This window comes from Plodia interpunctella, chromosome 2, assembly GCF_027563975.2.
Source record: "Plodia interpunctella isolate USDA-ARS_2022_Savannah chromosome 2, ilPloInte3.2, whole genome shotgun sequence".
NCBI classification, from domain to species: domain Eukaryota; kingdom Metazoa; phylum Arthropoda; class Insecta; order Lepidoptera; family Pyralidae; genus Plodia; species Plodia interpunctella.
Window position 1 is genome coordinate 3,024,837 of NC_071295.1, and position 17,509 is coordinate 3,042,345.

The window sequence follows — 17,509 nt, forward strand, 5'->3', positions numbered from 1 at the left end:
ACATTTGCTTGCTAGATAATATTAGTACACGCTCGTAATACAACTTAGCGGATAAGTAAACTAACGAACTTGTAGTTTCAATCAAATTCTCCTAGGCTGCTTACTTCTGCTATATTATAATACATTTAGGGTTGCCACTGCACATGATTTTTATTTTAATCTATAGTACTTAAAAATGTATTATATGAAATGTAAACTCAAGAAATGTCGTTAAACATAATATTCGAATTTTAAAATTTTTTGTTTATATATTTTATAGCGCGAAGTTTACCGCATTGTATGTGCTGTTTTATTGTTCGTGAGCGAACTCACAAATGAGAGCCAGATTTTATGTTTGTCCCTGTTGGGATATTTTTAACTGTATTATAAGATTAAGAGAACACCCTCAAGTGAGAGAGACATCTGTATACAGGTAATATTTTATCGTAAAACGTGAGTGAGTGTACAAAGACCAACATTGAATTATTCTCTTTTAAAAAAACGAGCGTGTCCTTTGCCAACCCTAACCACATCGCAAATCCACTAGTCGATTACGTCAGCTTTGCATTCCTTCCAGATCGTGTTTATTCCATTCCTACTAACCAATGTGTGCGGTCGGATTCATTAAAAGATGGCCGCTTATTATCGATTGGCTGCCTTTTGTTTGTCAGTAAGTTTTAAGGTATACCTATTCTAAAGATGTTGGGACTGGTCCAAGGTTTTTGATTTACTAACCATACACTTTAAAATAACCTGTTTGTTTCGAAGGTGTGACTGAGAATGCCTTATGGCATTAAATGCATTTATTAGCCTTCTTTAAAGTAATACAATAAAGTTTAAATAAGTGAATATCACTTCGGCGGTTGAAGCGTGATTGAGTAACAATAAAATCTTCCTTGTTGGTCATATTGGGACATCTTTTAAATTTTGTAATGATAAAAATTTTAAATTTAAGCAGACAATACACAAAAAGCGTTACAATTCCTAAACAATACCGCATAATAAACGAAGCTAAATATTAATTTTTCAAAATCTTTTACCATTAGTCAACTACCATTACACAGATGTTGAATTCCGTTTAAACGTAATAAAGAATCACCTCTCAGGCTAAAAATATATCTATCTAAAAACGAAACTGATAGAAATAGAGTGAGTAATTAAGTACACATACTTTTTTAAAACTTTTTCAAGAAGTTTTTGCGTGATTTCGCAGTGTAGATTTTCTATCTATTCACATTAAATCAAGTGATTACGAATATTAGATCACTTCGATTGTAGCAACCAATAGTGCAGCCAAATGTACAATTACTGATACGATATAAGTCTACGCAAGAAAATTTGACATGAAGTTGTCTGTACATTACAAGTCTGTGGTATGGTACTGTTGTACCAAGATGGAAACTTATGAATTCGCTAGTTCACGACCGCAAGCTAGCGATGTTTGCTGGCAGCCTTTGCGGTGAGTCTGTTATTAACTTGCCTCAAGTGACACAGTTTCTCAGACGCTTGAGCTGACTACCTAAAATTTTACTTTCACGTAGTTCTTTACTGAAACAAGCTTATTCTATGGATGTAGCCTGAGGATGGCCTAAAATTAGGTGGATGGATTGTGTCAGGGAAGATTCAAATGTACCACATGGTGAGTGCAACTAGGAAATAGGTATCGTGGAAGGAACAGATATTTTGCGCCATTGGACAAGGTAGCAAAATGTTGATGTGCTTTCACGTCAACTTGCTTGCAAGTGTAAGTTAATATTTCTAAAACTGCTTTTCTTGAATCATGTACGGATACACGTCCCAAGTGTAATTCGGAACGGCAACAACACAGAATTATAATAACGTTACAACAGTTAGTTGGACGCTGTTGGAATATCGATATGCTCGTAATGGTATAACAATACTCCACCGGCGACAATATCCGGGAAGATCGGTAGTTCTTTGTAGTATTTTGTTGATCGTTCACTTAGGAAATGATTGTAGGCAGAAATGAAGACTTAAATTTTGGTGACGTACTAAGACAGGACGATAAAGATTTGTAATCATTGAAAGAGCTCCTGACGCCTGAAAGCTATATTATGATCACGATGGACCTAGTAAAGCTTAAATTCTTAGATTCATTTTCGTATCATTTTAACTGTGAAAGTAAAAAAAAATATAATCATATCTTATATTGATCATATCACAAAATCATTTCTAGTTTAAATTCAATACCATCTAAATAGTATTGATTTCTATCTCCTAATCATCGTATTCATTAGCTACCCTATAAATCAATGTATTAATCAGAGTGTCGTGTGTCAGGTCATTTATCTTCCTAAATCAACGAAGTGTCGCGTTCCGCTGACCCGTACGTGTCACCAACTGCTCTCGAATGGACAATACTGGGAATAACATTTTGTCGACATCGTTGTAGGTTTTGACTAGACTATGTTGTTGTTGATCGTTAACTAATTTCGATGATATTTGATTTTTTCCTTAGGACTGTCTATTAGTTATGCTAACTTGACACTAGTGTTAGTAACGCATTCGATAAGAAGATTTATGGGTGGCTCTTCTCGTAATATTTCGTGTCTATCGATCTCGTAATAACGTCCTATTTCATTTCTTTCTCTTTTATTTTTGGTTCTTTAGGCAATAGTGTAATTATTATGATAGTTTTAAAGGGTTATTTATATATTACAGTTGTGAGTGGTTGTGGAGTGAAGCTGTCACTGGCCTCTTTTAAGCGTGCTTAAAGATTTTATACGATATTATCAAATGGACCACAACAACGTGAGACCGCCATTAGTATACAATTTTTCAATTCCATTAATTGCTTGTTGATCAAATTTGCGTATTTCTCAAAGTAACATGACACAATTTTACACCTCTAATTAAATTTTGTACATACAATCGTGAACCAATATTCTAGCCTAGAAAGCTCAAAAGTTATATCCATAGAACATAGTTGAGTAACTTAATTACATATACAGTAAATGTTTACATCATCAGATCTGAGTCTAGAGGACATGCTATTAGCTGGGTTATTCACCTCGCAAACATGGTGTCGAGTTGACGACAGTCTTTTGTTAAAGATAAATTAAGTGGCCTGACCGAGCATAGTTGTAACACAAGACCACAGTGTACACAATACTTAGTTTATTTGAACAAGTTCATTTGAACACTTATTAAGTGTTTGTTATGAGTAAACTTGGTCATACTGAATTTCGCTGAACATTGGAGAAATTATTTTTAAATTATTTTATCACTTACGATAGTCTTTATTTGGATAGTCGAATGGAAAATATTGAAAAATCCCAGAAATTTCGGCCATTGGTCATTTCATTTTTCATCATTCACAAATCCTTTCAAAGAATGATTATGTATGAGGGCTAGTGAGAACTGCACATATTTATTTTGAAGCGAAAATGAACTTTGATATTTAAAGAAATAGAATATCTTTCAATAAGAATAACTAAGGTGGTGATTACAATCGGCTTAATTCAGGCATTATATTTATTGCCACTGCAGACAACACAAATATAATTCAGCAAGCTTCCCTCTTGGCTTGGTTCCCACGTTTCTTAACGGTTAAGTAATGGCTGTTGTGAGAAACAGGATGATAATAAACCTTTGAAAATTTTTAAATTTTATTAGCAGCAATCGTGTCTCGAAAATGTTTGATCTGTTTTGATAATAAATTAGACAAATTCGTTCAAATCTACCTTGCAAGACTTGGCAATGTGCCAGAAAAGTCAAATTTGAATCATTCTCTATTCATAAAAAAGTCCGTGTTTTGTTCATCATCTTCCAATCAAGTCTGGAAGTCCTCGTCTTAGTACTAACAAACAAATTAGAAAATAACAGCTAAATAAGTCGTATGGTTCGACGGTCTGCCACCTTTGGACCAAAGGACAAGTGGAAGGGACAACATTAATAAATATTCGAATCGAAAATAGCGTCATTGGTCATCCCGTTACTCAAGATTTCATCGTTAAGAATACTACTATTTGGATATTTTGAATTCTATAGCAATTATGACAATTATTACTCTCTGAATCTGTACTGGAATCTATTTATCATTTGCCAGATGAGATCTTAAAACTTAGTACCTAGATATGTTAGGATAGGTATCTAGTATTGAGTAGTCGTGAGGATATGATCCTTTGTCCATTTGAAATACCATTGGATCTCTCTCAGTTACCTGTATGATTCACGATTCCTTCATTTTCAACACAGAGTTACTTTCCTCAAACAACACATCGCGATTGCGACTAGAATCTTATTCAAACATCGCGCATAATGTATGTTAATAAATCGTGTACTTTCCACGTGGCTTCAATTGTTAAATTGTAAGAATGGTTGCTCTTCGTCATTATTCTCTGGGAACTGGATCAAGGTTGCTTCGATAACACCACGAGATAATTGCCGTACTCATTGTTAGATAGTGTTCAGTCGCAAGTTTAATTTGTAATGATTTTTTGTATTTTGTATGCGAGTTTAATTGGAATTTTTCGAAAGGAGTCTTATTATTTCGATTTCAGGGTCCTTTTTATCAAAATGTAAATTAACGTCTAGTATCAGCAACACATATAACATTTTCAAGTTATCTCTTAACTAAACCTTTATACCTCTTTCGTTTCGTGCTGAAAATTATTTAAGTCAATGTTGACAGTGTTTGCATTATTCAGAATTTGTCCCGAAACCTTGTTGCCACAACGATACAAAATTGTGCGGTTTCAGATATTTGTGGTCTGTCCCGAATTTCGGCCCAGTTGGCAACGTTGATTTAAATTTTCTCAATGTCATAATCGTTCTACTCCATTTAATTTTGGCGCATAATATTAACTATGAAAAGTTCTTAGTCATAGACAGATAAGTGTGTGAGAAATTTTTGTAGCTACTTCACCATCGTCGTGATTGTAAGATGTACTCTTTTAGTTGAATTGGCGTTACCATTTCTATGATTCTGTTCTATGCTATCGACTAAATTAAACATAGCCGCAAGTATATGTGAATAGTTAAACCGCCCACCAGCGCCCAACCATTTGTTGCAAGTTTAAATAAGGATTTAATTTATCCCTAACTGACCAAGTGGGAGGTTCTGGGTAAATTTTTATACTTTTCTTTGAAGAAGTAATGAAATTTTAACATACTGTGAATGTAACCTTGGTACTTATCTAAATGTTTTGAATGAGTACGGGACATATAAATTCGCATATACCTATACTTAGCGTTTAGTTATAATTGAATAATACGCATTCAAAGTTATCTGTTAGGCGGGTTATCATAACGGATGTATTGCTGTATGAAATTGAGATAAGTAACATTACAGTTTTTTTCCCTGAATCAATACAATATCCACGGTCACTTTTGGTAGCATTCCGTTGATGTACTTAATAACAATATTTTTACTGTCTCATCGCCGCGTGTTCTCTGTTGCATTTGCAAAAGCTAAACTGACTTATTTACTTTTGACTATGTTTATTACAATTAAAAGCCATGCAATGCAAACTGAAGGTAGAATCAATGTATTTATTGCATCTTATAAATATTTCTCACTTCTTTCTAATTCTTATCATATATCTAAATGGAACCGGCGATAGTCCCAGTGGTTAAAACGCTAGCTTGAGATGGAAAGGTCTTAGGTTCGATTCCTACTATTGTCATATCTGGCGCAGGAAAACTTCGCGAAGAAACTCTACACTGTTTGATTGGTTTAGTTAGTTTTAGTAGTTTAGCACTAGATGGCGGCAGTAAAAGCCATGTCTGATGTAGAACTACTTAAATAAAATCTGACACCAGTTCTCAGTTCACATCACTGTCACACTCGAAAAGAAAGAGAAAAGAAAAATTATTATCATGAGCAGGAACTTTATCAACATTATTGCAAGTACATGTATGTTACAAAGAAAGATAGTTGTGAAAATATCCTGCCGTGACACAAATTCCCTAATCTTATTATGTAACGTCGGATGACTTCTGGCTTCCTATAACATGGCACTAGTTAGAATATCAGGTCGGCAATTCAAAGAAACAAGGTTAAAATCATTTGAATAAAACATGTTACACGATAACTAAGGTTAAGTACACAGTCCTAAGTTTTGAAGTCAAAGCAAGGTATGATCGCGACAATCCTCAAAATTCACAGCATATTCAGAAATTAGACCTCTACAAGCTCTTTTATGTCAAGTTTTAAATTATGCAATAAATTTCAAAGCCAAAAATTAGTAAAATTTTGCAACGACCGCTGCTGAGGAGAAATGGCGAAATTCAATATTTTCTTGTATCCACAAAGTTGATTGGGTTGACATACAAAATAAAGGTATCAACATTTGTGCTCCTGTCGTGCACGGCAATTGGCATTATAGTATAGAAGAGGTCGTACTCTCAACTCATTAAAAGTCTTCGTGAATCATAGTTCTTTTGCCTAATTGATATTGATAACTGCACTCAATTGCACTAAAAATGCAGTTCGTATCGTGCAATCTAATAGCCTTTTTGCAGTACACCAGTGTATGCCTCTTGCCTTGCGGTTACATAACTGGTTCCGTGAGCGCTATCTAAGTGCAGCGAAGTTAGACTCTTCCGTTTTGCTGCAGTCGGTTTGTCAAGTGGCACTGTATGACTTGACTGTTACCTTGTTGTTTATTAGTGGTGTAAAACTACAATGTTAATCTGTCTGTCAACTTAAATATGTTATAGGGGTGCAATCGCAAAATGTTTCGTAGTCGTAAATTGTCTTTCGCAAAATGAGACAAAGAAAACTATTATTTTGAATAATCATTAAAGAATGATAAATTACTTTTATGCAACACCTGCTCAGAAAGAATCATATTATTCAATGTTTAAACTTGTATTACCTCTACTTTCCTATTCTTTAAATACTAGAATATTGACATTTTGCGACTCTGCCGTTTAAGCCACTAACTATAGAGGTTGCGAATTGCCGCAAAATGGAAACTGTTTAGTGATATAGGTATGTCACCCGAGCGATAGACTGAATCATTCCTACAATGTGCCCGCAACTTCGTTTGCATGCAGTCCGAAATAAGTAAAATTATCTTCTATTTAAAAATCCTAAACAATCTCCTCCTTTGACTCGACTGTGCTTTTGTGTATACATATATGACTTATGCTAATCTTATGGTTATATGCTGTTTTCTTTCCATGAATTTATCCATGTGCAACAATTTTGAGGAAACTTAATATTTACTGTTGTTCTGTTTCCTATACTAATTTACAGAATTAAAGTAAATTGTCGTTCTACTTGCGTTATTAGGTCATCCTACACTCGCATAAGCTTGTTATTGCGTCCAGTTGATAGAGGGCAAAACGTGAGGTCAGCCTCCTACTGGTGAGATGCTGTTTGAGATTTTTCGACGACCAATGACTGATTCTTTTTGTAAATATGTTTTTTGAAAATAAAACATGTCACTCGAAGTTTAATCTGTACAGATCACTTAATTCTAAAATAAATATATAACTTGTTTTTAAATCACAGATTAGGAATCGCGTCACCTTATCTTATCTAAATTCTTGTATAATCTACGTTGTCAAAATTTCCTGTGACCTCACTTATTACTCAATATAAACTTTCGCGGTCATGGAATAATTTTCAAATTATGAAAATGTGTTTAAGTATTCAAAAATTGTTATCGTTTCTACAAATACAACGGAACATCCAAATATATGTTCGCTCTTTGTCCAACATGAAACATAATTTATGTTGTGTATGTACGGAAGAAAGCTTGTTAGAATTTAAGCCGCGTTAAACCTTACATCTTCCTCCCACAGGGTGGAGGACCGCCTCACAAGCTTTTATTAAAACGATGAGAGGTTGATCACACGGAATATTAAAATATTGTAGGTTAACTTGAGATGTGTTTTACTCACTCTGTATTAATGAATATAATATTTATTTGCATTTAATATAATAACGTAAAAAAATCTTGAAGTTTTAAGCTTTATGTAGTTTATTATTATCTTATCTCAATATTAATAATTCAATGATTGAGGAAAATTTGACCTTATTATAATAAATTACGTAACCCACATGAATCCACTAAACTTTTGTCATCACATTTAACGTTACAGTATACACATAAAATAAATATACATAGTAATGCATATGCTTTTTGACATATTTATGACCCGCAAGGGGGAAAACTAGAAATAACTTCCGGTCAAAATCTTTGGTAGTATTGCAAGAATCTCCCCTCTATTCAATAAATCGATGGGATATCGGGATGTCGGTTCGAAGGGTAGGAAGCCATAAATGACAGTTGGCGATAGTAATAGTGCCTATGTGGTGTAAACCGGGGCTGATCTTGTGAAACACGCTGGCAAAATCAATTTGTACTGCGTTTTAGTTCCTACTTAACTTTCTGTTGAAGAACGTTTTAGGGTTAAATATTTGTATGTGCTCCGTTTTAGTTTTTTGTAGCTTCGTCGTATCGCTAAAATCATCGTGACAGCGCGATAAATCCCTTGACGTATGATTAACGCCCATTGCAAAAGAGAATTTGTTATACCTAGGAGAATATGAAGCATAATTTACAATTAACGCTAAAAAAGCAAAAAATTCTTGCCTCTTCGTTTTTTTACAAAACGACACAAGTATGGACATATGATTATACTTTATTAACGAACTTGTTATTAATATATATTGGCATCCTACAGACTGCGCCGAATTGTACACAATGCGAAATTAATGTCAATGCTTTAGTAAGAGACATACGTTTTCTTATCTTCCAATGATATACCAAGAGATATGTGATATGCAATGAAAATGAATGAATGCGTATTATCATAGTTTTACAGCTGTCCGTGTTTCTTATTTTATCTCAAGTCTACAAGAAATCTCTTAAGTTTCTTTTGCGATAAAATGTATCTCTAATGGGTACACTAAAACGTTCTATGCACGCTCGTAAACCCCAAGTTTTAGTTGTAAGTCCAAGAATACTACCTCGATTATATGTTATAGATGTATTCCGTTATTCTGTCTAATTTGTAAATTATTTTGATATTTATTGCTCTTAAGTTCCATGATTGATTTTCGAGTTTGACTTCCGTGTTTGAGTTGTGGATGTGAGCCCTCCGAGGTGTTCCGTCCATGACAGTCAATGAAATCGATTTACTAGAGCTGAGTTAACTAGAAACTATTTAAAAACTTTGAGATTATAACTTATCTTTTGCGATATTGTTCAATTTAGTGCTGTTCATTTCAAGTTGATAGCGCATTCCAGGCCAGACTAGACGGCGGCGCCATAACCACTATTAGATATTTGAAAACTAGGGATAAATTGCTAACTACTGGCAATAAATAATTCTTAGGTCCTTATTATATAATCCTGAAAATCTTTTCGAAAATGTCAATGTCATAATGATAGTTTCTAAATTTATTACGAAATGGATTCTTGATAGGTGCTTTCATTCGATTAACTACTTTCAACTTTTTTATAAGTACAACCGTGTGAAACTGTGATGCGTCCTTAAATTAAAATCATCAATAGTTCATGTAATCGAGTTACATAAATCGTACAACATATCACAAATAGTTTAATTTGGGGGCTTGGACGTTAGTGTTTCCGTATTGAAGTAATTAACTCCGTCCATATGTCGCATTTCCGTCGGGTGATTGCTCTGATTCTGGTTTCTATTGCTCTAGTCCAAGAGTATACATTAAGATGAAGAGTGTAGCTTGAAACAGTGTAAAAGCTATTTAATGACCTGTTGAAATCATTGGAAAAACTCCTTTTGCTTTTGATGTATCATTCATTGTACTTTTATCTTTTTAGTTGCTGTGTATTGACAATTGCCACCTAACTCAGGCTTTATTACATGTTGTTGCACAAACTGTTGTTTTTGACATATCTAAATTGATTTTATGACAAGATCCTCCTTCACCTGGTTCCGAAAACCACTAATATGTTTCATTTATAAATACATAGCTTAAATAAAATACAACAAAATAGTTGATTCCTTTAGCACCCTTTCCTACTGTACCAAATAAATGTTGAAATGTCATGACTAACCGAACCGAACTAACCGAACAGTAAAGTCAAGCCCCCAGGCGTACAACGTGTATGTAAAATAGTTGAATTTTGTTCGACGCTGGCGTATTCCGTTTGTAGCTATTTCTGTTAGATCTGACTATTCTATCTAGGTTAATGGAGATAAAGCTGTATATAACCTCTCAAAGGTGAACTTTAACCTTTTCCAATTGTAATCTTATCTCGGATCACTTCGCGACTTTAGCAATGGTGCTTATCGATTTAGCTATTGCAGCATCAAATGTATTATTTTTAGATTTATTCAATTCTGTGTACTATTTTTTATTCTTTATATGATGCACAGCATTATCTGATTTCTCATCGTCAATCCAACGTTCTAATTAAATAAAATTAGGCATTCTTGTCTGTACCAAAATCTTTAGGTCTTGAGATTCTAAGTAGAATTAGCACATAGAAATCACTAGTTATTAAAACTTATCGTTATCGTTTCTTGTTATAACGTCTAATGAGGCGGAATTATTACCGTTATAGAACTGGCCGCCATCGCGGTCACGGCCCGCGAATACCTTTTTTTCTTAACCTACTGAGAAATCGTGCCCCTAGACAGGTTTTGAGACATCACTATTATGAATGGATAAACTTGTTCCATCGCTTCTATAAACACAGCTAGCTCACTTCGATTAGTGCTATCGCGTGTGCGTTCATTGACCATCTAGTATTAGCGGGTTAGCTTTTCCTCGTCTTTCTTTCTTATAATAAATTTTTACAGTATGTGATTGAGTGTTAGGCATTGCTGGATTGATTTATAGTTTACCTAGAAAGGAAATCTACGTGTCTACTACCTAAACAAAAAAATGACTTCATTACATGAAAAGTTCTCCTTATGGTAATACGGTAATCAGAATTATTTTAAATGGTCGCAATCTCTTTTTGTGGAAAATCTATTTTACAAGTCGCCAAGTAAAAATTGCTCGGTAAAAATTGCTCATTTATAAGTCCCTAAGCAAAAATCGTTAACTTTATAACCTAAACCGATTTGGCACGATACTGCAAAACGGCAATCGTCACTGTATTGGGAATTTCCATTGACTGAAATTCGTAATATTGCAAGTCCGAAACTGTTCCGCATTGTGCATTACATTTTTCGTATCTCCTTTCTCTGAGAAAGTCAACACTTGAATACTTGTTCTACTTTGATTTTCAGAATTACCGTAACGATACACTTCTTATCCTCGCGTGATTCTGTTCCATATCGTCTGTGACGCCCTGAACTCCAAAGTCGCGTCAATTTTTTATAATATTATAATCCCTTTTTGGGGATACTGTTTTTTTTGCCTATTAACTTACAACTGTGACAATTTAGTTGTCACAGTTTATTTGTCTACAATTTAGTTGCTAGTGGCTTTGTATTACATCCACGGGAAGATTCTGCGCCCTAGGGCGGAAAAACACACATCACAAGACTTAAAAACTTTAGATATAATTTTGTTCATAATTCTTGTTCTGTACTTAAATTTCTTAAATTTGGCATTGGTCCAATTACCGTGGGCGGTGATGAGGGTTCAAACCTCGTGTAGGGGTTACGCCATTTACTGCTGCTGGTTTTGATATTGCTGAGGGGATTACTCTATTTTCAGCATTGTAAATACACTGGGGTGAATGTGATAGACGAAATATTGGATAGGGTCGCTGATATGTTGATGATTTGTTATTCTAGTGTAATCGAGAATCGACCCAAGATGAAACTTTAAATAATATTGTAATATGGCTTGTGTTCTAGTCGTATGAGTTTTTTTATTCCAAGAATTTTTTATACAAGTAAAATACATATTTTAACTTGAGTAAATGTTATACTTCATCTGTGCGCAAAAGTTTATGCAATGCCGCGTTTTCTAAATAAATTACTTAGTTCCTGTAAAACTTTGTTAACAAATGGACATTCTGTCTACTACTAGAATGAATACTACTACAATTTTCAAGCTACTTTTTGACTTCATTAATAAGACGTCTAATGGCAAAGGAAAATGTCTTATTTGTAAATGAAGTAAACCAATCATTGTGATTGACTTGCTACAAATGAGTCATGAGGGCGTTTTAAAATGCCAGTATTTTCACAATATACCCAGTATATCGAATAACATTTCCAAACTTATAACGCAGTCCGCAGACCGCAGTGCATGGAGTACAACAACGTCCAAAAAAATCAAATAAAACTACATAAGTAGTTAGTGGTTTATTTCTGATTAGCGGACCCTGGGCTTCGACGCTCACCGACCAGGAAGAAATCGTAAAACGCCCCGATGAAAGAGTGTTGGTTGATTAATAAACATAAAAATTAGATTTTTACTAATTGATCGGCCCTTTTGTGTGAAACATTTTTCGTTATACATTTATCTAGATATTGGCTGGTGTTTAAAAAACTTGTCCTATACAACGGTAATAACGGCAATTTGCGACTAGGTTTTTCTTTTTTTTTTGTTGGTTATTGTTGATTTGCGGAAAGAGTTCTTCTCAAACGAATTGGAGTGCGGAATTTTCTTTCCACTACAGCCGATTTCTCGGCAATACTCGCCTAACTCCATCTGTATGCCCAATTGGCTTTGCGCAGCTAATCACGTGGAAATGGTTACGCCCTAGGCGTTGACCATTCGGAAATTGAACGGGTGGCGCCCTTGATAAAATCATACTATAACTTTGTAATCAATTACATTGAAGATTTAAATGACATGTATGCTAAAAATTATATTTTATAAGATCCCGCTGTTTTCTTTAATTATAAATCAACGGAGCCCGCAAAGTGCTCTTTCTTACTTTTTTTCTATTTGGCGCGGTTTTCGGTGCAATTTCAAGGGTCTAACAAATAGGTACGTAAATTGTCAGACTATTGTCGTGGCACACACATGACGGTTGCCTAAATGTTTTCTAATTAGTCTTTATGTAATCATTAACTCTTATTTGTTTATCTTACTGAGCCAACAAACGCACCGACAGTATCTACTATCATTGTATAGTCGACAGCACGTCAAACATCTCAAATGAATTCGCCACTGTTACATTAGTACTGTGTTCGATGCTAGGCTAGCATGTCATGTGTTGCTGTACTGTACAATTTAATTGCCAAGTCTCATTTTGTTCTTCCGAAGTGTACTTGGTAACAGATGTGAAGTCTACGTCATGCGACTACATTGCATACGATATCTACAACTATACGGAGCAATAAAAACGTTACCTTGTCTACTCACCTTATTTCATAAATTGATCCATCCCGGGCGCCTGGAAATGGAGGCTAGGTAGTGCTAACCTTCTACCGGCTATTCCATTAATTTATAAAAATCTGGCAATTGATCTTTACGATTAGTACAATGGATTTTATCGGACAAATGAATAAACGAAACAGATTGAGTTAGCCCCGAATTAAATTCAAGACTTGTTTTAGGGTATACTCACTCAACGATAATATATTTTGTACGCATGTATAAACATAAGGTCCAAGCCGATCTAAAAATATTATTTTCCATATTGACCTTACAATGGATCGTATTGAACGGCGTATTAACATGCTATTTCGTCAAGGCCAAAACCATTTAATATTCTAAAATTAACTATAGATCAGCCAAATTACAAACGTTTGTCTATTTTTCTACATAAAAGAGTAACGATGCGGTCGTAACGAAACAGAATGGACGCAATGGCATCAGCCTGATAAACAGAATAAAACTTAACATCGTGCCTCGAAGTCATAAATGTTGAACGGTGTGTCTTCGAACACGAACAGAGAATTGGGTCGGATGATCACGGCACGTTTAGTAACCAAATTTTAGTATATTTGTGTAAGAAAACGTATAAAATATATGGAGCTAGCTGTTGCCCGCGGCTTTTCAGGCGGTAGCCTATATTACAATATGTTAGGTTTAAGGCCGGTGCATATAATAAAAGTGTTACGTAAACCTACTATTTTCGGCTTAGATTGTCGGTAAAGTTCCTGATTTGATTGAGGTAGAGAAGAGGCAGAATCGATCAGACATTCGAGAAAACCATTAACTTTGTTATAATTGGTATATTTTTTTACAAAAATAAACAAAACTTGCTATATATACCTGTTCATTGATGTGATATTGCCATAGACTTAAACCCTGCTTTATTTTTAGCCTGATGCAGCGTAACTAGGGCGACGACGGCCGTATACGTAGGTAGATCGTGGGATGTCGTTCTATCTATACGATATTTCCTTGTCTTTGTCGACGTTAAAATCTAGTCTTACGCTCCATTGAGTAGATATAACAAAGTTTATTTCTCAAAGACTACTGATAAATGCCATTGACGGCGTTTCAGAACTGTTATTATTACGGGATGATAAAACAAAACGCCGACGTGACCTCTAAACATAAGAGCGAAAGTATCCTAAATTGAGGAAAATTATTGAGTTGATTTTCTTCTTTAGGAAATATAATAACACCTAATTGATTTCAGTCTGCAAAAAGCTCTCGATAAAATACTAAACGAATAGAAAGTGTCTGCATGAATATTGATGTTCTTCCACTTTACAAGACGTGTGAGTGACGGTACATACATTATATAAAATTTTACATCATGGAACGTAATGTACAAAGCAAGAGTTTCCAGATTGTTGATAATTTGTTTGAGGGTTGTCATCTATGAAAATTCGCAATGTTAAATTATTCGTAACATAAACAATGGTTCAGTCATTGTTTATGTTTACATGAACTTTAAATGTGTGGATATTAACTACACTTGTCGGTCAAATTAAACCGACAAGTTTCTAGGCCGCAAGGGAGCCATTTTTTGAGATCGACTCAGAGTGCGTCGATTCTCTATTATCACAGTATAAAAATAATTGCTCTTTCTCAGGAGCTTTAATCAAATTACCTCGTTTTTATTATAGTACGTACACAAAATCAAGTCCATTTATTGCCAGTCGAATATAAAAGAGTTAAAAATCATTGCTATCGGCAAACGTTCCTAGTAGTGATTCGACATGATAGATGATTTCCGAGAGCGTCGCCCCATTCCAGCTGATTGATGGTCTATATATCAATTCTAGGCCAAATGCATTAGGCATTAGGTTTGATGAAACAGGAGACATTTTTAGCCAATGAGCCCCGGGGCCACACAAATAGGGTAGTTGTCTAGGTAAAAAATATATTTTTATTTTACCCTGATCACAAGACAATAAAATACGTTATAATCATATATAGTTCGAGTTGATACAGATGCAGTATCTCGTCATTCAATGTTCTGTGGACGAAGTGTGGGTTTGCATTTCACTTCTCATCATCGAATCGATTCGAACTGATCACATTGCGCCATTGTGACAAAACGACAACCACACTGCAATGTGATTGGTTCGCTGCGTCCCACATCGAATAGATTCGATGGTGAGAAGTGAAATGTAAACCTGCACTAAGCACTCTGATAGCCAGGGATGCCGACTACAGTAGATGAAAAAGTTGGAAAGTGGACCCCGGACTCCGAATCACAACGGCTGAGGAAGGACTGGTAATACGCTCAGATGAGAGAGGGTATCGTGTCATTTATTGGGTATACGGGTTAGACGGAGGTGATAGTTGCGAAACTAGAAGACTCGATGTGCCGTCGCCTCTACTCACTATGTCCCAGTTATATGTATAATAGCACTTTTGACTTTTACTGAAAAAAAATTTTTTTATACAAAATACCAAAACCGCACTATTCCACATTCTATCATCCATTATATCATCCATTCGACAAATGAACAGTATTTTCGCAACAAAATAAACTTTTCAACCCAGAATAACAATCAACAATAGGTAAACGAGAAAGTCTGCTAATTGTTATTTGCTGTTTTAAACATGGAGGAGAGTTTATCTTGCGAACCCCGCTCGTGAAATGGCAAAATTTTTTTAAATACTTTTATTTTTTTTAAACACCAAAATTTTATCAACCTTCAGAAGTAAAGCTGTTTTGTTAGTCAGTTTTATATTAACCTTTATGATATTTTTTCTCATCTGCATGCAATTAATCCTTCGACAACAAAGTTTGCAACGCGCGTGTGAGAGGTACTCCTTGTGTATGCAAGGGCTAATCTATAGGCTGCGGTAATCACTTCCTATCAGGTGGGCCGCAAGCTTGCTGCTTGGTAGTATAAAAAAAATTGGCAACAACCACAGCTAAAAATTTTGAACATTTGGTTCAAAATTTTTAGGTTAATTTTAGGTTTCGAGGCATCACAGCCGTGAATGAAACCCGGAACACGCGAGTATGATAAAGTGAAGATAAATCATGGATCGATATCGTCCGTCGTCGGGATATTTGCCTTACTTAAGTTATTGCAGACAATTGCCAAGTTGGGGAAAGTTATAACACGGACGCGGTCACTCCTATTTGACCGAAACTCTTGGGCAAAATTTAATTAACCAACATGGAATTGTAGATTTCGTACATCATTTAGTCTGATCACTGTTGGTGTAATTTATGTTATGATTAATGTAAAATATTGCACGTTTTTAAAATTATGTATATTTCGTGTAAAACTTGACTGAATTTTGTAGCATTTAATAGGAACTATTAAATGCGCTGCAAGTTTAGCCATTGTGTGAAAAATCACCTGTAATTGTTGGGTTTTCTACATATATATAATAAATCATGTAGATACGAATTTGTTTTCACGTCAAAATTATGAACATAATCGGCACTATTTAGCAATTCTCACGCCATTAAAACAAAGTTTCAGCGTCCATAAGCAGCTTGCAGTTTCGAAGTGGCTGCAACATTTTGTAACTCCCGCCGTCACGATCTTGCGACTTCGCATTAAATTTGAGATGCAACTTTCAAAATTGTTTCCTAAAAGTTGGTCTTTTAGTCAATCTTAACTCTTGACCTACACGGGCATGCAAAAGTCAATCGTACTACTAAAGAACGACATACTAAGAAGTAAATGAAGGAGCAGTGTGAGCAAATGCTAATTGCTCAAAGATTGTTGGATTAAAACTATTTGTCTATAGTTTTACATAAAAAAGTAGTAAGTAGACTACTGAGTGTGGTGTACTGAAGAAGACTACTCATAATGCAACAGATTCAAACAAATAACTGCAAACATTGCCATGTTAAAAACTAATGTGTATTTTTCATCGTTTAGTTTAACCCTATTATATTTAAGCTGAAGCAGTTTTGCCACTATCGCACTTTACAAAATTCGATATTGACAGATTGAGACAAAGCATACTTTAGCTATCTTTATGAGTGAGGATTTAAAAAATAACACATTATTTTTTCCCATTCCAGTTGTGCGGTTGAGGCGAGCTCAGCACGATGGGGAAGCTGTTATCGAAAATCTTCGGCAACAAGGAGATGAGGATACTAATGCTGGGGCTAGACGCTGCCGGAAAGACTAGTATCCTTTGCTATTACAAATTATTATACGACAAGAAATGGTTTCTATTTGACAAGAATTAGAAATTTGTCTTCGGCAAATCTTAGTAACTATCAGCCCATGAGTAGACCCTTTTTATTCATGTGGTACAGTTGGAGTTGTATAA

At 34.9% G+C, this 17,509-nt stretch overlaps 1 protein-coding gene across 3 annotated transcripts in view; it reads left to right on the forward strand.

The window, feature by feature from the left end:
* Window positions 1–17,509, forward strand: part of Arf6 (ADP ribosylation factor 6) — a 39,988-nt gene that overhangs the window by 15,794 nt on the left and 6,685 nt on the right. For all 3 annotated transcript variants that reach the window (XM_053766761.1, XM_053766774.1, XM_053766767.2), the window contains exon 3: window positions 17,256–17,364. In XM_053766761.1, coding sequence (XP_053622736.1) covers window positions 17,283–17,364 — 82 coding nt within the window. In that variant the 5' untranslated portion in view covers window positions 17,256–17,282. The remainder of the gene's footprint in view (window positions 1–17,255; window positions 17,365–17,509) is intronic.